Here is a 20,514-nt window from a genome sequence, read left to right as displayed (position 1 = left end):
AACGTTCTTCCAGAATAAAGTTAAACACAAAAGAAAAACGCAACGTTAACGGCTAAAACGTCATTTCTTTTCAGCATGAAATCAGCCTTTACAGCATGTCTAAAAACAAACTTAATATATTTAAACCTCCAGTATATAGGCAGTACGTTACATTGCCGTCTTGCGTAAGGATTCAGTTGAGCAAATCTGTGCAGAACTTAAATTGAACACATCCCCTTTTAATAATGACCGTCCACGATTTCCAAATAAAAACATTTTGCTTCATGAAACAGTTTTATAACGCTGTAATTAAAATCAACACCAAATATTAAGTACATTTAAGTCAGAGTACAGAACATAACGATACTTTGGGGTGTTACCGTTCAAGGGATGTATAAATACTGTGCATTTCATTACCCTACACTCTACGGTTCAGTAAATAAACAATGAAGACATTGTGGTTTATTCTCACTACGGCAGGACGCGTAGAAGAAGCCGCGCAAGCGCAAAGTGAGGCTGAAGTGTAATGGAGTGCTGGTGGACGCTGGCGGTAACTGCATCACATTTCCTCTACATTATTCATCAACTTGGTGCACTACTCGCTATTAACGGGTCTAATTGAAACGTTCAGTACGCAGAATGTATCGGTATTTCCCATATAATATCCAACTACAGTTCAGTAAATATTGCAGCAAAAAATGAAATAGCACGTGTCTAAAGGGTGATTTTAAAAAAAGGAAGTTATTTCGTAGTCTTGTTGCTCTACACTTCTGTAACCTAACCCTAATGTTAACCACCTTTTTAACTTTGTTTTTCAGGTCTGTAGCGGTGGATATTACCAAATGGATAAATGTGGAATGTTTGAATCTCTTAACCTAATTGGGGAATTTTACGTGAGCTGCTGCTGGCTAAACCTAACAATGAGAAAAGGGTAAGTTTGGTTTATCTTCTGGGGATGTGTGCAGGTGCTGCTACTGTGGCAGAGTGGGGTGGGGGCGTGGGGTGCCACTATTTCTCAGAACCAGGGTCTTGGGTTCGATTGTGTCCTCTGTCCAGAATTGTCAAAGCTTCTGTCCAAGTGCAGGAGTGGATTAGTATGTCAGTGGGCTCTAGGCACATACGCAAATATGAACCCTCCTTCTTGTGGATTCCTAACAGCCATATCACTCTGCAACTGGCAGCCCCCTGAAGCTAAGCACATGTGGGCCTGGCCAGTACCTGGATGAGAGACCTCCTGGGAAAGCTAAGGTTGCTGCTGGAAGAGGTATTAGAGGGACCAGTAGGGGGTGCTCACCCTGCGGTCCATGTGGGTCCTAATGCCCCAGTATAATGACAGGGACAGTGTAAAAAGGCTCTGTCTTTTCGGTGAGATGGGGCTGCACATTGGTGAAGGTGGAGGGGAGTCCCCATTACCTCTAAAACACTTTGAGTGGAGTGTCCAGAAAAGCGCTATATAAGTGTAAGGAATTATCCTCTTAGCCCATGCAGTTACTGTTGACTTTATTATTAAGGGCCAAACGGTCACAAACAACCAAATATGCAGCCAATATACTGGAACTAATGTTGTACCTCCAAGAACTTGGATGTTGCACTGATGCTCTGTTTAAAGAAATATAACATTTTCTCAACTGTCTTTAAACTAAAAAGCTTTACTTTTAAAAACAACAGTGCAGTATCACAATAAACTGCATTGTCACAGGCTTCTCCAGCCTCATAAAAACCAAAGCTGTGGACCTTCACAGGCTCGGTTCACTTTGTGTCCACTTGTCTCAGAGTGTAGCAGAGGGACTTTCAACATAGTCTTGTCCTGCACAGTGTGTCACTTAGCATCTGATTCCACAGACTTTAATAAGAATCATCTGAAACTTGAATCCTTCACAGTGACAATCTTGTATATTCAAAATGCAACCAGAAACACCTGTAAAGGTCTGCCTTGCATGTTTCTCCATCTTGTGTGCTTATAACCAGCTTGGGTGCTGTTCTTCCATCTGTAGCTTTTTCTTCATCCCCGATACCTCACGGGTGTTTTTCTTTTATCCGTCATTGATGTTAACAACGCAATTCACCAACCTGGTGCACCCTTGTCATGCATCAGAAAATAGTGCATGGTTCATCGTTGTGTATGTCTGTTGCTACTGATTTAGGCACTCCCAGAATATAGTAAATGACAGCTGCATCGTTAAAAAAAATTTCCTCCATTGTACATGGAGCTTAAACTTTTGCCTTCCTGGAGGACGGGCCCTAGGTATGTTCCCACTCGGATAGGGCTTTCATCCAGCCCTGCATGTGTGGAGTCGGCACATTCTGCCCATATACTGGGGTGTTTGCCAGGTGCTGCGGTTTCTTCCCACCTCCCAGAGATGTGCCAGCTTGGCTTCATGGGGTATTCTGATTCATCCTGTGATTGGCTGGCGTCTTGCCCGGGTGCAGAGTGTGGGTTTGCTCCACCTTGCTGCCTGTGCTTCTAGGAGAAGGGGCTTTCTAATAGCAGGGTGGTGATTGGAGGTTGGTAGGGGGCATCATCCCTGATCACAAGAACTAGTCAGCCCCCAAGAACATTGGGGCTTAAATATTAAAGTTGGTATAGATGCCTTGTTTATGTGGCTGTTTGATTTTCAGCTGACGTAAGCATCACAATGAATGGAGGGGATATATGTGGTGGTAAAAGAATAGTGTACGATAAGGTTTGTGTTGGGATAAGGTGACATCACACCTGGGATGGCTGGACAAGAAGCTGCTGGTCAAGAACATCCAACACCTCGGGTGTGATGTGATTCTACTGCGTCACACCCTGGAGATTAGTTATCTTTTCATTTTATAATATACAGTACAACAGACCTTGGTATGGTTAAAAAAAAGACCTGTGCATTTGTACTAGTCATTTTGTCCAAGGTTCAGTTTAAAAAGAAGCTGGACAATCCTGGTCTTGCAGAGCCAGTGACTGTATGTTTTCTAGGTCTTATTAGAGCACATGGAAAAACGAAATGTTTTTGTTAAATTGTCCCATTACACCAATAATTAGCTGATTTAGATTAATAGATGATGTACTCAAAAGAAAATGTATAGGTAAATCAGCCTCCAGAATGAGGAATACTCACGCCTGGTTTATAACATTTGATACAATTTTGTTTTTGTTTTTAAACCATGTGCTCCATTCATTAACCCCCGTGATGTCTCACATATTTGTGTTCTCAATTCCACAAAACAGTAAGACTGTTAAATAATACTGGAACTAATCAATATATAAATTATGGTATTAAATAGCTAGCATTGTACAAAAATGGGCTATTCATCATTCGTAAGACTTGAGGGCTATATTTGTCATCTGACCAGCATCATTTGCTACAAGAATGTCTTTAGTACTCAGTGAAAAAGTCTTAAGTAATTAGGAGTTATTCTGAATAACTATTCAGAGTACATTCACATTTAGAGCAAGTAGTAGTATAGTAGTGTTAGCACAGATCTCTGCAGTTATAATACTAACAAGTTACTGAAAACCCAGTTAGAAGATGGGATACATTTCTTGATCTCAAATGCCTTCTGGCTTTTACATTAAAGTTGTGTGTATGTTAATCAAAGAGTTGGGTTTGTAGCCACTTGTACACTGTTCACAGTGTCTAAGAAAGCAGTTAGGTGCAGGCTGTAGTGTTGCTGACCAGCTGATAGGTAGCAGATGGTATCTATGGTTCATTTGTTAAATATGGCAGTTTTTTCCCCCGAAATGTGGATTTGTCATTTTGCTTGGTACCTGTCAGGCCTGGATTGATTCTTTCTCAAAGCTGTGCGGTTATTTACTAGTTTGGGAGCCTCAACAGCTGGTGGTACTGGAGAAATGATTCTAACTGATAAGAATTAGAACACTAGATTTTGTGCAACTTCTTAGTTCTACAGGGGAAATGGTCTAACTTAGCTTTAAAGGAAGTACATTTGCAACTGAACATATCCTGTTTTATCTGATTGCACCATGACTGTTGCCAGGATCTCTTGTATACTTGCTTCCAGGAGCAATAGATCCAATCTGGCTTTTATATTTTAACCCACCTTAAACCTAAATAGAATAAACTTTAATTAAAGGACTCTTTGTTGTTTTGATTATGACATTTCCAGCCTTTAGATGAGTGGAACCGTAATCATGCTAAGGGATTGCAGTTAAAATTTCACTAATCGAAGGAAATCGTGTTGTAGCATCTTTGCACTTCTGACGTTATTATACATATCCACACCAGAATTCAAGGGGAAAAAGTGTTTTAGAAATAGGATATCTACCATCTTTACACTTTTCTCCTTGTAAGAGATGCTTTGTAAGTGGAGCCTTCTTCAGGAATAGGGGGTAGATGAGGAAGAGAGCTGAGCCCCAAGTCAAAAGAGTGGGAGCAAGAATGACAAAAATGTGCGGATGAAAAGGGAGAGGTGAGAAAGGATGAATAAATATTTCCCTAGATATTGTTTAAAGCTCTAGTCATGGAGCATAAAAAAAAGGTACTCTTAAAATAAAGATTACAGTACATTGGTTTAAATTGGAAAACTACTAAAGTAAAATGATAGGTACAAATGTAGTTTCTGTATCACAACAAATAGTTGTATACCTAGATGAAAGTGTCCACTACTTTAAATGTCTGTATGCCCCATCTTGGACTAGGTAATACCCGTTTAGCGGCATCTGATAATATTCTTTGAGGAACTTGCTGATTTTTACCCCTTTCGACTTAAGATATATCACTGGTGCCTCATGTCACACTCATCTCTGTGATCTTTACTCTTTTAATGTATTTCTCTTGGCATACGAGGCAGGCTCTCCTGTTAAAATTCCCCAATCTGTAATCTGTGGAAAACCCTTCCTCTTTATTTTTTTGCACCTCTGTGCCATCTTACTGCCTATCACTGAGCTAATGCTATTATTGGATTCATTTTCCATGTAGACCTACCATTTTGGGGACGGGCACTTTGCTTGCTGCTGCCAGTGCCTGGGACCATTTGCAGAGGTTGAAACTGTCCATCTTTAGATGCGAGTGATCAGTTAAATGGTGTAAATCCTTAATTCCTGCACTTGTTCACATTGCAGGCCGTGGCAGTGTCATTTTTAATTTCTTATCTGGTAAAATAAAGGATTCAATGAAATTCATAATTAGAAAAAAAAGATGTCTAGCTGTCAGTTTTAATATTATTTAGCAGAAGTATAAATATTCTGGGAGTGCCATTGGTGGAATTTAATCGCCACCCTGTGTTTCTGTGAATTTAACTGGAGTTTAATTGAAAATGTACTAGCTTTTGCTGATCACAACTTCAAAAGGGACAAAAAGATCAATGGTTTGATGATGCATTTAATCTAAACTCTTCAGTAGTGTCATTGTTTAAATCTCAGGCTAATACAATTTGTGGATGAAAGTTTGATTTTAATTAGGTTAGCCACCGATGCTTTTAGTTTTCTAAATGTGTTATTAAGCCTTAAGTTTTTCGAGATCAATTTGGTATTTTTTCCTTCTTGTGGGCTTGTAGTTTTTAAGTGCTCTTAACTTTTTTTTTCATTGGTCTTATAAAGACTGATTTGTTTTGATTGTCCTTTACAAAGCTGTTGATTCCTTTTACTTAGAAACACTCATAGACAGTATACAGCAAACTTTCCTGGGTTCGCTTACTTACTGTACCATGCGATTCATTTTCTTTTCAAAAGAGGGCGACATTTTCCAAGATTGTGGAGATCTAACTGGAGGCGTCCAACAAGAAATCGGTAGCAGGCAGCCTTGGAGTTAAACGCCAATGATCAAATACCTGTAACTCTGATGGCACACGGAAGACTTTTAAAAAAAAGTGTTTAAGCTTGCAGTAAACCGTAGGATGTCTTGCTTACAATATTGGGAGGAAACTAAACTCAGTGTTGATGCATATTACGGTTTTACCTGTAGTTTTTATCTACCGCACATTTCATTACCAATAGAAACCTGTTCTTCCGTTAAGATGAGAACGTAGTTGTAGACTGTACAGTGTTGGTGGAAATTCAACTTCTCTAGTCTCTCGGGTCTGTAGTTTATCCCGTGTTAACCCCCATTCAGCCACAGACCAGGGGGCGAGTGTGCTTTTAAGTCGCGGGTAGCGAGTCCCATGTCGGCGCAACACAGACGCTGTGTAGTGTGGATGGAGGCTGTGAGAGCCGCTGCTGCTGTGCGCTGCCTGTCAAGAGTGCGCGGAGGAAAGAAGAATGGGGCGGGGAGGGGGGGGCCGCGGCTCCTCGGTGCTGTTTATTTCGGCGTTGCGAGCGCTCCCCTCCCCCATGTTGCCGCCTCCTCCTCCCCTCCGGGCGCCGCGAACGCGCACGCGCGCGGGGCCGTGCGGGAATGGCTGTGCGCTGATCGGGGGGCTGGGCCGCCAGCAGCTACCGGAGAGTTAAAGAGTTTTTAATGTCCGCCATGTTGGCCATGGCGTATTGAACCAGGGAGAGAGAGCGGAGCGACTGAAAAAAAGAGACCGAAAGAGAGCGACCAAGATCCGGGCCTTCCCGGCTCCGTTCGCCTCGCCGTTTGTATTTTTTTTAACCAATCGAACGGTAGACGACTGGAGAACGACACAGACACATCCATGAGAGCTCAAACCGGGACAGTTGTGAATTTTAGGGGATCGGATAGATTTATGCTGCATCTCGAAATATAAAAAATGAGTAAATTGTCGTTTCGGGCACGGGCGCTGGACGCTTCCAAGCCACTACCCGTCTTCCGCTGCGAGGACTTACCCGACCTGCATGAATATGCCTCTATTAACCGGGCAGTGCCGCAGATGCCAACTGGGATGGAAAAAGAGGAGGAATCGGTACGTTTTGCAGTTCCGAAAACCTATTCTTGGTAAAATGTCCAGGTTTCGGCAGCATGAAGGGGCGCCCCTATCTTGTCTGCGCAAGCTTGCACAAAATGGCCGCCATATTCTCGTTCCAGAAAGGCGGCTTGGTTCGGGGTTTTGCTCGCGTCCTAAGCAGGATTTGGTGCAGTATATACAAATATAAGACGGCGCTGGTTGCAGATGGTGTTGTTGGGTTCGGTTGTCGGGGCTCGTTTACCCGGGAAAAGGGTTGCACGGCACAAAGGGGTCACGTGACTCGAGGCGAATCCGCCATTTCGCTGACTTTCTCCTCGCGCTGGGCTGGGCCTCGTGTCGCTGCAGGAGCCGCGGCCCGGTGCGAGGGGGCGCGCGAGAGCTGGCAGCCCACACTCCCCCCCCCCCCCCCCTCAGTCTGAGTACACATGGGATACTACAACATAAACAAGAGCGCTGTCGGCTGGAAACGCAGGTCCGACTGCCCGTGCTCACGTTGGTTTTGACGCAGAGGGAAGCCGTTTTCTGCATTCTCTAGACTTGTTTTTTTGCTTCACGACATGAACAGTTTCTGAAATGGAGTAGTACCAGAACTATTTTTAACAGCGTCGCACGCGTTCTGAGTTGTTGGCGCTGACAAGAGTTTGCGATGGGGTCACGCTGTTCGTGTTTAAGTTTGCGATCTGCCCATTTGTCTTTCAGTGTTTTCTAGAGACACGGCAGCTGAGCAAGTCGCGGAGGTTTCCGTAAACGAATGTACAGCTTTTGTACGTGAAGGGTGTTTTTGTTTTCTTTCGTCTTCGGCTGTGCCTCGCACGGAGCTGGGCAGCGGGCACTGCCGGGCTGCCAATGAGGAGACTTCCCTCCGTTTGGCAGAAAATGGACATGACCGGTCTGATTCCGGCTGAGGTGTGCTCACGCCTGCTCGGGCGCTGTGCTTGCGCGGCTGTGTTGATACAGCTCGTCAGGAGGCGTGACGCAAAACTGACCCAGTTTTTGCCTTAGTCCTAAAACCGTAAATTACCCCCCCTCCCCAGTCCCAGTTAAATCTGCATTATCGCCTCGAGAGTAGGTCTGAAGTTTTCCATTATTTCCGAACAACATATCTCTTCTGCTACTCCGTGGCCGTTATCCACACTTCCTCCATTTGCGTTAAGTTTGGCGATTGATTTAAGCCTCTAACGCTTGGGTTGCCGATTGAATGAAGAATAATATAGTCCTAAATCTAGGCTGGTAGTTTCTTCGCTTCGTTCTGCAGCTTTGAATGCCAAGAGGGAAAGCTTGTGTAGAAGCCAGTCGGGTATGGTGAATGTTTTAGAAACGCAGCAGTAGCATCTGTGCGAATAAGTTAAATTGTGAGGTTAATGCAGGCTATCGTTTTTTTTTGCAATAGTATGGAGACGCCTCTCTAAACCACTTTATCGGACTTTCTAGTTAGTCCTAACCGCAGATCTACACTGTCACCTTCGTTGCAAATGTCAGTTCGCCTTTGAACTGTTGGCGCCAGTGAGGTGAGATGTCAGTGGGTGAATTCTTCTGCTGAACTCTGTAAGCAGGCAGAGCGCTGGGTTTGCAGCTCCTATTTCAGTTGTAAACGACAAAACTTGATTTTGAAGGGCTGCGTGTTTATAGAGAGATTAGGAAGATACCCCTGTCTGATTTTTACCTCTTTGTGGGGAATCCGTACCTGAACGTGCTGTTTTTTAACCCTAACAATATATTCTTCCAGTGCCCTTCTCTGTGGAGTTTTTAAGTTCCTTCTCTTGCATTTAATCAATATCACATTTGCATGTGTGATGATTGATGTCTTTGTGGACATTTCCATGGTTATTGTACACACTAACGTTTTAACTTGGTTTTCTCTATGGTGTTGTAATACAGACTTTTGTTTAGGGTTGAAAAAGGATGGAAGAGCATTTAATGATGAGGAATGACAAGTTTGATAGTTGCCCTGTTAATTGTTACACTGTTTAGGATCAAGAACAGAGAATTAGAAATTGGATGCATCTGTCAAAGCACTGTAATCCATTGTCAAAATTGTTAGCAACAGGTGAGTTAATTAAAAGCCGTGTTGATTTATGCTGTGTATATGTATAAGAATGCATTACTGATATTACACAATTTATTGATCAGACTAAGTGTCGTGCTCTGCCCATAAATCTCATTTAAACCATTCAATTTTTTGTGATATTCCAGTGGGTGTTTGGATAAGCAGTAAGGGACTGTTCGGCTTCTGATTAGGAAATGTCTGGGGACGCAGTGACCCACCAAAATAAGGGAGATTTAACGAGCTAATTTTGTATTCCTTAGTCATTCTCATTAAACGAACTTTGGTCTTTCATATCTGCTGTGCTCCAGATATATTAACAGAACACGGCAAGCTACTTATCTGGTGTGGTTCCTTGTGGCCAGTAGTAGTCAAGAGAGACTGCTAAATGTTGCCCACATCACCTTGATTTGTCTAAAGAAACATACTCGCTGACATCTGATCCGTTAAAAACAGCAGTGAGAGGAAGGTGAACAGCCTTTTTTTTTTAAGTCTAATAAATCAAGATGTAAAGGAATCGATTTCTTTCTGTTGGTTAATAAGTGTTTCTCAGAACGGACTAATTATCGTAATATAACGGATGTATTGCTGTTGTCTTGATAGGAAAGTTTTTAGGTTCTAGACTTAAATGCCCTGAGCCAGCCAGTCACCTTTAACTGTCTCTGTTATTTCCGTAGATGTTTGTGGAAACCCTAAACAGATCTCTGTGCAATGGAAATTGTCCCTGGTATTGACAGTTTGAACAACTTTGGAAATAAAAATCTTCTTGATCACAATGAGAAGTAATGAAAACGCGCGTTAGTGTAAGTGTTACGGATGACAAATGGCTTGGAATTACTGTGAATTCCGTGTTGTGAAATAGCTGGGCTGAATACTGGGGGCTGTTCTAAAGTGCACAAATAAGGCTTTGATTTTGTGCAATCTGCCTGCTTGCTCAGTTGGGCTCAGCCCAGTGTGCTGCATGCTGTAATTCCCACCGTGGGGAAAATGGAAAGGCTTTTGTTTAGTTTATTGGGTAATAACCATGGAGATATGCAGACATATTGTTGCTATTTGCAGAGGTCTACTGATTATTGTCTGGGGAGTAGGGTGGGGGGAGTGTTTATAGACTTTTTTTTTTACCAGTATAATGTATGAAATCAGAGTGGCTATCAGATGTTTTATTTGAATTGTCATATGCTTTTCCTGTCCTGGGACCTTATCTTGAAATTGGATGTTCTAGTTCTTGGAAGTGGTTTCCCTGTAGGTCATTCAAATACTGTAAATGGAAATACAGTGCTAAGGTTTGGAGCTCTGACGGGGAAATAGTGATTTTGGCTATTCCTCAATATACATCATGGTAGTGGGGATACAACTTTCCATTGGTAAGCATTTGAAGAGGAGACTTTCTTGGTTTGATTTATTGAACTGACACCTTTGCAAAAATCTAGCAAACCTGAGTGTGAAAACCTTTTCTCTGTAGGCGTATACCTCATTGGTACAAGTGCGAGTTCTATGGGGAATGGATTGCGTAAGTGTGACTGTTCTACCTGTGCTAAAGTGATTCTGAGAAGTCACTGTCAATCGAAGGTTTTCTCATTTATATTCCTGAACTGAAACTGGAGGGAAAACGGAGAAGGAATTAGATGAATTTGAACAGCTTTATCCATTACCCTGATACAGAAAGGATTTTCTTCATTCAGATATCCTTTACTCTTGACATCTAGGAAGAGCACTACTTTGGGAAATGGGATTCTGGAACTGTAGGTGGAAGAGGGTGACCTAGGGTGCTGTTGGCATGAGGGATGACCGAAGCACCTTGCGTCGATCCGAGTCTTTTGCCTTGCTTTTCTCAACACCTGGTCACGTAGCATGAAGAAGTGGTGGGAGTCTTGACAACTTCAGTGTCAGTTGTCATTATAATGTTTGTATTTGTATAGAGCTGAACTGTTGTGTTGTAAATTAGCATAAGGAGGTGACCAGCCTTCTCTGAAATGAATGTGATAGCTGTAGCTTTTCACCTACTGTGTTGCTTTTACTGGCTAATTTATTTAAAGTAATGCTCTTATGATCTTCAAAAGATCACTGCCACGAGCACAAGCCAGGTTCCCCTCTTGAAGAGGTGTTGCAGAAAGTAGGAAATGAGATCAGGCCAAGTGTTCCCTGCAGGCGTGCTGACCTTGTGTGGGGCGGGGGGAGAAAAAAAACCAGCTTCTAGTTGCTGTGAAAACCAAGCTCAAGTAGTGATCAGTGAGGTGAGGGGCATTGTGTATCGAGGGGGAAGTCCGAGTTCCTTTTTAAGTAGCACTTCCTTTTAGCATAATATTAATTTTAAAGCTTTATTTGGATCCGAGACTTTCTGAAAAGAACTTGAAACTGAGAAATCTTACAATGTTTAAATCATCTCCCTATGGTATACCTGAGGTACTGTGCATATACAATGGAAGAAACTTGACCAAAGTGACATGTCCAAGTAGGGTGCTTAAATCTCTGAATGCATTTCACCAGTCGTGTTTGAAACTAGAACTGCTTCCAGTTGAAGTTCGATCCAGATATCGGTTAACACTTTGATTTTACTTTGGTGCATTAGAGAATGTATTTAGTGTGTGGATTTAACACTTTAAACCCGTGAAAGGGAGCTCCCTTTCAATTTTAAGTGGCTCTTATTGTTAACATGGCATTAGGTTGCCCATGTTAGTAGTCCTCACCCAGAAAGAATCTGTTATTCCAGCTAGAGACTGGTTTTGTATGTGGGGTCCTTTTTATTGGCTTTCTTCTTACAAACAGCAGTTTCCTCATACCTGATATGATGTCCTTTGTTTTATGTAGTGCCTTTTAACATTGCATAATCTAAATGCACTTTATAATGAATTGAGAGTGATATGTGCAGATCAATATTGTAAATTAAGAGCTCTTGTTAAAATTGGTTTTGAAAGGAAGTGCTCTAGCTGCTATTGCAGCCAGGATTTGCCATTTTGTCTTCATGTAAATTTGTAATATAGTTTGGGAGTAAAGTACATCTTGAAATGCACCATTACTTCCATTAAGTTACTGAATACAACTCCAGGAAAGGGTCAGCAGGGCACTGTTACCATGGATTTTGAGTTTCATTGAACCTGAATGTTTTTTTAGGAGAACTAGAATCTCATAGCTTGTGTAACTTACATCTGCGGAAATGGGGAAACTTTTGCTTACAAAGCGAACATCCTGATAAAGCTCCTGCACAGAACAGCCTACAGATCCCTTGGCTAAGGGTTTGAGATTGAAGAATAGCGCATGTCTTGGTGGGGGGGTGAGCCCACTGTATTTGTGTTGGCAATGGTTCCACATGCAAAGGTCAGTTATACAAGGTGAGGTTTTAACTTCGCTGTCTTCTCAAGTGGTTTCATGTTGGCTCTGCGTTTTTCATATCCCACTCGGGTTCCATGGCGATAGTGAAACAAATACTAACGCGGCAAGTGTCGAGCACGCGCTGGCTAGTCTCCAAAGTTGATTACTTGTGTAAACAAGTGCATGTGGTTTTTCACATTTTCACACATCACTGCAATTTTCTTGCCACTTCAGTCATTTATTGATAAAGTGTAGTTTGCCTTATTGTATTGGCAAACAGGAGGTAATCTGCTAATACTCGTGGATCTTATAGATGGTATTTAGCGCACTATCTGGGGGATGTTTCCTTTGAGATTAGGTTCGCCTTGGGGGTTGTTCACTTGTGCCTTTTCTTCCATCAATGACAGTTGAGATTCCCGAAATGTACTTTGCAGGCATAATGCCAGCAGATGGTAAAGCTGCAAAAGTAACTATCGGAGTCGCAGGTTTCCCACTTGTGATTTTTTTCTTCTAGTTGAAAGCAATGAAAACAGATTAGGAAGGTTGTACTGCGTGTACATCTGATCTAAATCAGAATGTATTGTTGGGCGAATTATCAGAAATGCTGCTTTTGACATCTGGAGTCACTTGACCCCAAAGCAAAAACAAACATACAAGACAAGAAACGGGCTTAGAAGCTAATGTGCAAAAGAGAAGTTTTAGAATCCCATTTCAAGACCAGATTTGAAAGCGTTAACTGACTTTCAAGGTCTAATATGGGCTTGGGGAACAGTCCACAGCCCTTTAGCAACAGAACCGAAATCCAGTTCTCCTGGAGCTCACAGTCTGGTTTTGGGAACTAAAAGAGGGCCTGAGTCCAAGGAACACAGATGACGTGCTGGTATGCAGAGACTTAACAGTTCAGTAAAGTATTTGAGAGCCAAACCATTCCATTTATTTATTTTGAATCGGATTCTGAAATCTGCAGGGAGTAGTGCAAAGAAACTTGAAAAGGATGGAGATGCTCCTGCATTTTAGTTTAAGTGGAACAAGGTACATTGAAGCACCAGTAGGTTATACTTTTTGTAATCTCAAAACTACTTCTCTGGTTGCCCAGTAAGACAGCTTTTCAGGTTTCTAGAAGTTCCTGCTGAAGAAGAAAAGCAAAACCACTGCAGCCTGATTGTTTTCTCCTTCCTGCTTTTCGAGGTGGAATGAACTTCCTGCTTGTTCCTGTGTCACTTGCATGCTGACCGAGCTCCCCGCTCGAATGTCTCTAGTTATAAGAGTCGTCAGCGAAGGGTGTTCAGCACAAAGCTCTGGCGTACTGCTGACGCTCCTGTCGGGAGTCCAGAGCCGTTCTCCCTGCCACTGAGAAAATTGTGAGTAATGCTGCAGCTGTGGAGTTTTAAAATGTGTTTAATTATGATGTTATGCAAATCTTAATCTAATTCCACTTCTGCCAAGATTCCCACCACTCGGGCGTGAAGCACTCCAGCAAAACCGCCTAGGAGAAAGACGAGGGTAGTTTATGCAAGAGGTTCAGATCGACAACAAGGAGCTGCACACAAGCTGCGGTACTCCTAAATGCATTTTGTGCCGGCTGGTGTGGTAAAATGAATGTTGTGCGGGCAGTTGAGGAGAAAGCCTTAGCTGCACACAGCAGAAACACATTCTGCACATGGATGCTTACCAGGAGAAAGTGTGGTGTAGATGTTCTTCCTCAAGTCAAGGTGTTACTCCAAAGTCCAGGCCAAAGTGAGTGCACTGGGTCTTAATTCCAGCATCACTGGCCTAAAAGAAGAGCTTAATATTGAGACACTGCTGTAGATTTCTGTAAACCATCTAGTATTATGAATTTGTAATGTATTTGTTAGTGTTCTGTGTACACAAAGTTTTGCCACAGTATAAACGATCCATTACTTAATTGACCATTTTTCTGTGAATTCCCTGTATGTATGGTATGTAGTAGTGTTCTACATTTGTCTCAGCATAGTTTCTCCTTTTGGTTACTGCTGTTTTATTAGTTTCAAGCTGATGGAACAAGTTATTGGATTCTAGTATGTTTGGTTTTCCAGCTGACATTTTTACAAAAGTGTTATGGGTTGCATAATGTGAATGCATGAGTTTTGAGGTGAACATGCAGTTTTGGCTCAAATATTGTAAATGTTTTAATTTAAGTGGACTAAATCTTAAGATAAGCAAACCTCACCTGCTACATTGTCACCCATCAAGCAAATGTGCTTTATTCTTAAACATTCAAGCATTGATCTTGTACTTTCATGGTATACAAGCTCTTGCCATATGATTGACATTACCATTCAGAAGGAAACCTAGAATTTGAGTACCTGGGGGTGCTCTGTCTCCCATTTCGATTTGGTCTTTTACCCAGCTTTCTTTTGTGTAGTGAAATATGAGGTTATTCATTGCAGCACTACTTGTGACAAATCTCTGGAATTTGCTGGACCTAGGAAAATGTAGACAAATGTTTTCCTGCAGAAAGATAAATGTTCCTCATTTAGTGACATTTTCCACACAATTCATTAACAATGAATGTGTGTGTGTGTAAATGAGTTTAGGTTAGTCTATATACATTTTTTAATTTTTATTAAGTTCTATATATGATATACATGAATAAGATGTAGGATATGTAGAATATAGGGGTTATGGTTATATTTTTCTTATGTGCTTGTGGTAAATGGGTATAATGATGTACACTTAAACTGCAGTCCTGCCCTTTTTTCCCTCAGTTTCATGACTTACTAATTATGTGCTTGTAAGCCTTTGCCATTAAATGGAGCATTTCTGAAGTTCTCTTGCAATTAAGGCTGGATGCAAGCCCTGTTACAAAGGATGTGTTACAACAAGGAATCTGCTTTGGTTTTGATTTCTTTTCTCATTAATTGGGACCATAATGACTGGTGGAAGTAATTCACCTACAGAACAGTAGTCTATAATCTTTCAGATCAGATTGACAGTTATATAGGGGGTTTTGTTATTAGTCTATTGATGTACTTCTGCTTTTCTAAAAATATTACAGAGCTCAGCTTAATGTAGTAATATTTCTCTTGGGAAAAGTCTGAACTTGCTATGCTTGTTTCAAGATTAATGCATTCAGAGACATTTTAACATTGTAACATTAATATGGTATTTCAAATTGATAAAATGATAAAGGTGCTCTGCAGTTTCAGTACATAAGATATCAGCTGCTTAATGGAGCAGTTGCAGTACTTTTCCTCCATCCATTGTAATTGTTTGCCAAGGCAGTGGTGGTGGATAATTATGAACGGAACGTTTTGGGAGTCTGAACATTTAAAACTCAAGGCAGCAGGGTACATTTTGTAAGACCTTGTGAAAAGTGCAATATTGTGTTTATGAAAATGTTTATGGTTTTCTGATTTCGCTATTATAATCAAGATCTTTTCTGAAAGCCTTTTGCATTTCATACATTGAAATAATTGAGTAAATATTGTGAATGCTGCCTTTCAAAACCCACAGTTCCTTTCATGTTTTGTTTTTTGAATGACTCATTTCATTGCTTTGCATTTTGTAAAGCCGCTGGTACAGTCTGATACTGGCAGAATAACACCAGGGTACCTTCAACATATTAAGCGGAGATGACTGTTAGGGAATTTTAAATTGTAGTCCTCAAGCATTTAGAAGATTGAAAGAACATTAATTTTGTTGCATCTCTACATTACCTTGGATGTAAGGTTTGTTTTAAATAAATACCTTTCAGCCACTTGAGAACATGTTGGTCATAACAGGTTTTCTTGGCATTAAAGAGCAGCCGTTGTGTTTTTGGATCAGGGATTGAAATGCAAACAAAAGAACCCGAATAATCCAGTTGAAAGAATCTCAAGATGTCCAGTCTTTTCTGAACCGATTCTCTACACTGAGCTGTTGGGATTGGGATTATGCTGCGAGACTTGTAGCCTGTAAACCAACTACTCGGATTAACACGTTGGTGCTCCTGACAAGCCAGCCCCCAGGGGACTTCATTCTGGGAAAGTTGATTGGGGGATCAGGTCTTTAGCTTTGCAAATGTACAACATGAGGGCGGGGGTTGAGGGGGTGTCCCCGCTCCCGGAAAAGTTCCCCCTTTGGCGCGAAGCACTTCTTGGCTTGAGGTTTGAAGTGGGCCCAGAGACTTCTTGTGTGCTGTATAATACTTGTGTGTACATTGGCTCTTTATTGTCACATTTGTCTTGCGGTTTTAAAGTTTGAAGCACATCTTACTACAGAGCATACACTTGCTACTGTCAGTTTTATCTGCAGTAAATGTTCCGTACCTCAAGCACAGTTCATTACAAGTCTGAATCATTGCCTTTTCTGTTATAAGGCATCTTCAACACATGAGCTTGAGCGATGGTTACATTTCTTCTGCAAACCAGGGCCACCAAGTTGGCCTATCTGCCTTTTTTAAGTAATAATAATAAACTTTATTTTATATAGTGCCTTTAAAGGTGGCTTCTCAAAGCGCTTAACACTTTTGTAATATCTTCTTGGAACTGGCTGCACGCCTTCTAAAAGTAAACACTTTGGTTTTTTTACTTGTGCTCTTCAAAGGGGCACTTGGCAGGTGTACCTTCGTGTTATAGCAGATCGTTCTCTTAATTCGGTTGCTGTAGGTTTTTGGGGTCCTCCTTGTACCCATGTCAGCATAACTCCTCTGTTGTCTGTTCCTCCAGGACCCAGAAAGACACAGCCTGTATAACAGCCGCAGTGGCCCAGGAAAAACACTTGGAAGCCCACAGCAGCCATTCTATTGTTAAATAGCTCCCAGAGCACGTTTGCACCATATAGTGGCAGATCAATATTCATTCAATCCTTTGTGATACCCTTCTCAGTATAGCCTGCTGGGTTGTGCGGAAAAGTAGTAAAGCTATTAATTTTTCTCACACTTCTTGGGTTCTTGGTTTGCAGTTTTGAATATTTTTATTGTTATATATTTTAAATGTTTTCTCCTTTTTTTATACCTGAAAATACTTTGTGAAACCCAACCTGAATATACTGTCACCTTATTTGAGCTGATGCTTAAAGGTTTTTTTACATATTGAACAAATTTAAAATTTGTAAGCTTAATTCAAGGTATGCTCAGACAGGAACCTTCCGGTAGAAATATTAAATGTTTTCCAGTCAGCCACAATAATGTAAAGTTTTAATGTGGTGTCAGTTTCAGCCATCTGACAGACCCTATACTGTGATTTTGTACATATGTATGTACAAGGTGTAGATTTTAACTGTTTAAAAGGCAGACTGAACTAAGACAGCCATCAAAATGAATAAGTAACTTCTGTGTCTTTCATTTAGTTTCTCTCTTTTGTGAGGGAAGATTTGAGGGGGATGTAGAAAGGGGATTGGATATTTTATATTTTCTTTCACAAACTAATCTGTTGAATCACTTTACCAATAATTTAAAGGTTCTGTTACAGTTGAAGATGTCTATTATGCTTTGTGTATCAGTTGGTGTTAAAAAAAAAAAACGCTCTGTGAAGGCTACTGTCTATTACTGCTTTGTCTTCTCCAAACATTCAATTAGGACAAACAAAACCATATAAACCCCTGAGGGGAAAAAGTCTTACATTTAAGGAAAGCTCAAGCAAATGCCTGCAGATTCAACTGTTCTTGCGGACTGGAGTGTGATTCCCATATTGTGATACTAGCATTGTAAATCAAATTCTGATGGACTTTATTCAGCATTGTAGCAGCAGTGCACTGGATAAAACTCCAAAATATCAGCCCAACAACTATTTCAAACATGCATCACTTTTTAGTTTTTGGCAAAAAGCATGCATTGTTTTTCATGTGAACAGTCCAGACTTAAAATAGTCTACTATAACATTCTGCTAGATTTCTGAGGTTTCAGAGCTCATGTCTTCATTCATCCAAACCTTCCGTGTATTTTTTTTCTTTTTTTATATCCAGTATAAAAAAAGTTGTAAGTAATAGGCTGCATTTATCATGAACATATACATCTTTGTAGTAAGGACACCTGACATTTTGTTGAACAGATAAGGGCCTGGGTGAATTAAGTTTTCTGATCAGCACTGGTCATTAACGGGCTAGATTGCCGTGGGGTCGGGCTAGCTGTGTGTATGGGTTCCAAAAGAAGCCACAAGTATAACTGCAGCATACTTTGGACCATGTTGCAGGGTGCTGTCCTGTTCCTCTTGTAGAGCCTGGGCAAGCCTGTGTTTGGCATGGGCTTCTCCAAGGGAAGTTCAGCGAGCGAGGGCCTTGATCAGTGTAGCACTGTGCAGTCAGGATGCTAGCAAGTGCTACGAGTACAGTACTAGAGTGACTACCAATGCCTGTCTAGACATCACCCTTGAAATGCCGCATCATTGATGTCTGTTGCGTAGAACAATAAGTTTATTATATGGGCATCTGCCCCACACTGCCAGTCTGGAAAGTCAATACAGAACTTGGATTCATCAAAGAGCACTTAATATCATAAGAGGGAACAGAGGTCATGGACATACCAGTGGCTTGAAGGTGGTGGGGGTTTTTCATAAGGGAGGCATATAGTTCCTTTCTGCATTTTTCTTAATTTTCACAAGGTTTAATATTCAGGTTAAATCAAGTCATCACATGTGCCAAATTTTAATTCTCTGACAAATTAGGAGATTTGGTCCTAGATCACTGTTAGTGATCAATTAATTCATAGCATTCTTTGCATTGATTAAGAAAAACATGCTTATGAAAAGTTTCCTTTGATGCTTAATTGATATAAGCAATTGAGTTTGTCTAACTGCGTGACTACTGCCTGTTTTGTTAGTTACCCCTCACCTAGTGCTGGCTTTACTCTGCCTACTCTGGAGGACCTAAGAGACTACAAGCGTTTGAACTGGGTATTTCTGTTCATAAGGATATCCTACTGGAACTGGCAATTCTTCTACCTCATGTTAATAAGCGTCTTCCTTAGTAAAGATTTGAAAGCTGCATTCAGTGAGAATCAGTCTATTTTGCCTGAGGATGCGGGTTCTCAAAGACTCCCTTGCGTAAGGTATTCAGTTACCCTGCTGAATCTTGCTGCTCCTCCCTGTGGTACAGCATCGCTTTAAGATAGCGGTGTGTCTTGATTCTTGAACTGTGCAGGAAGATGGGGCTGACTGTTCAACTGGAGGCTTCATCAGCAACATCAGCAGTACTGTAGGGACTCCCCAGATCCTCATATTGCTCCAGTCCTATGGAGAGGGGTAATAATCCTGTAGTAATCTATTTGCTGAACACTTCAGTGCATCTGTGCAATTTTCAACACAAAACAAAGAGTTGCTGACTACCCTCTGACATTGACAGCTATTCCCCCCCTATGGATTTTGCCTGTTGCCTGCCTCAGGGTCTACCAGTCCTGGTCCAGGAGGCACATTCACCTGCTGTTTTTTTTTCACCAGATGAGCTCAGTTATACAATTTAACCCTGAATTCACAGGATTAATTTTAGCTGTTTGGCTTTTTCAGTTGAAGGTTACCTTTTAACTGAAGCATTTCATAAATTAAATTAAATCCCAAACTTCTTAAGAGGAAAAATAATTGCAGATACTCCAGTCAAGTAACTTGTCACCTGAATTAAGGCTCCAGTTAGGTCACTTACGTTCAGCTGGAATGAAGACCAGCAGGTGTGCGGGCTCCCAGGGCCAGAATTGGAACCCCCTGTTCCTACACTACTGCTCAGAGCTTCTCTACTTGGTCCATTTCTTGCTAACCTTATTGATGAGGTCCTGAAATCCGTGCTTGTTCCTGTAGGCTTAAAATGTGCTCCCTTTTACTTACATCTGGTGTTAGAATTTTGGCCTTGATCCCCCAAGGCCAAGTCGACTCGACAGCTATTACTGTCCTGTTTTCCAGTTTGCCTTTATTTCCCCCAAAGCCATTCTGCACAGCTCCACTGTAGTCCGATCTTTCACTTAGTGAGGTCTTGATAACATTTCAGAGTACTTTTAGCCAGCCAGTACAGAAGTAGACTAACAATTGTCATCAGCAAGTTGCTACTTCTTTTTCGGGGTCATTTAATGTTCTTGTGGATTTCAGAGTAGATTGAGATAATCATGGCATCCTAGATTGCTGAACACATTAGGGATTACTGGTACCTCCCTTGGTTTGGCTACCAGAGATCAGTTTGTAAATCTTGGCTGTTTTAAATGGTCCTCTTAATGGCTGTATTCCACAGGATTCTGTGTTGGGATTTTTCCGTTTGCGTTTCCATGTTTTCTCCTCGATTATTTGCAGGACTTGAATTTCACTGCTGTGCTGATAACAATCTGGTCTACTTAATCAAGTAAACCTCAGTCTTGTCATTGTGTAACTTACATTCATAGTTTCCCAACATCAGCTTTAAGAAATTGGCTTAGGTGTTGACAGTGCTGAAATCAAACCCCTGACACGAGTTTTTTACTT

At 41.3% G+C, this 20,514-nt stretch overlaps 1 protein-coding gene across 2 annotated transcripts in view; it reads left to right on the top strand.

Annotated features, from left to right (window-relative positions):
* LOC148657076 (enhancer of polycomb homolog 1-like) overlaps window positions 1–20,514 on the top strand; it is a 66,658-nt gene that overhangs the window by 14,832 nt on the left and 31,312 nt on the right. The window contains exon 2 of one of the 2 annotated variants that reach the window (XM_088642893.1): window positions 798–910. Coding sequence is in view for 1 of the 2 variants with exons in the window: in XM_088642892.1 (XP_088499018.1) it covers window positions 6,628–6,780 (153 nt within the window). In the remaining variant the exon portion in view is untranslated. Of the gene's footprint in view, window positions 1–797; window positions 911–6,341; window positions 6,781–20,514 lie in introns of those variants that run through there. The other variant, XM_088642892.1, reaches the window with a different exon arrangement.

Source organism: Lepisosteus platostomus, chromosome 8 (assembly GCF_059453375.1).
Source record: "Lepisosteus platostomus isolate fLepPlt1 chromosome 8, fLepPlt1.hap1, whole genome shotgun sequence".
NCBI classification, from domain to species: domain Eukaryota; kingdom Metazoa; phylum Chordata; class Actinopteri; order Semionotiformes; family Lepisosteidae; genus Lepisosteus; species Lepisosteus platostomus.
The sequence above is the reverse complement of the archived record's forward strand: the minus strand, read 5'-3'. Positions and strand labels throughout refer to the sequence as shown.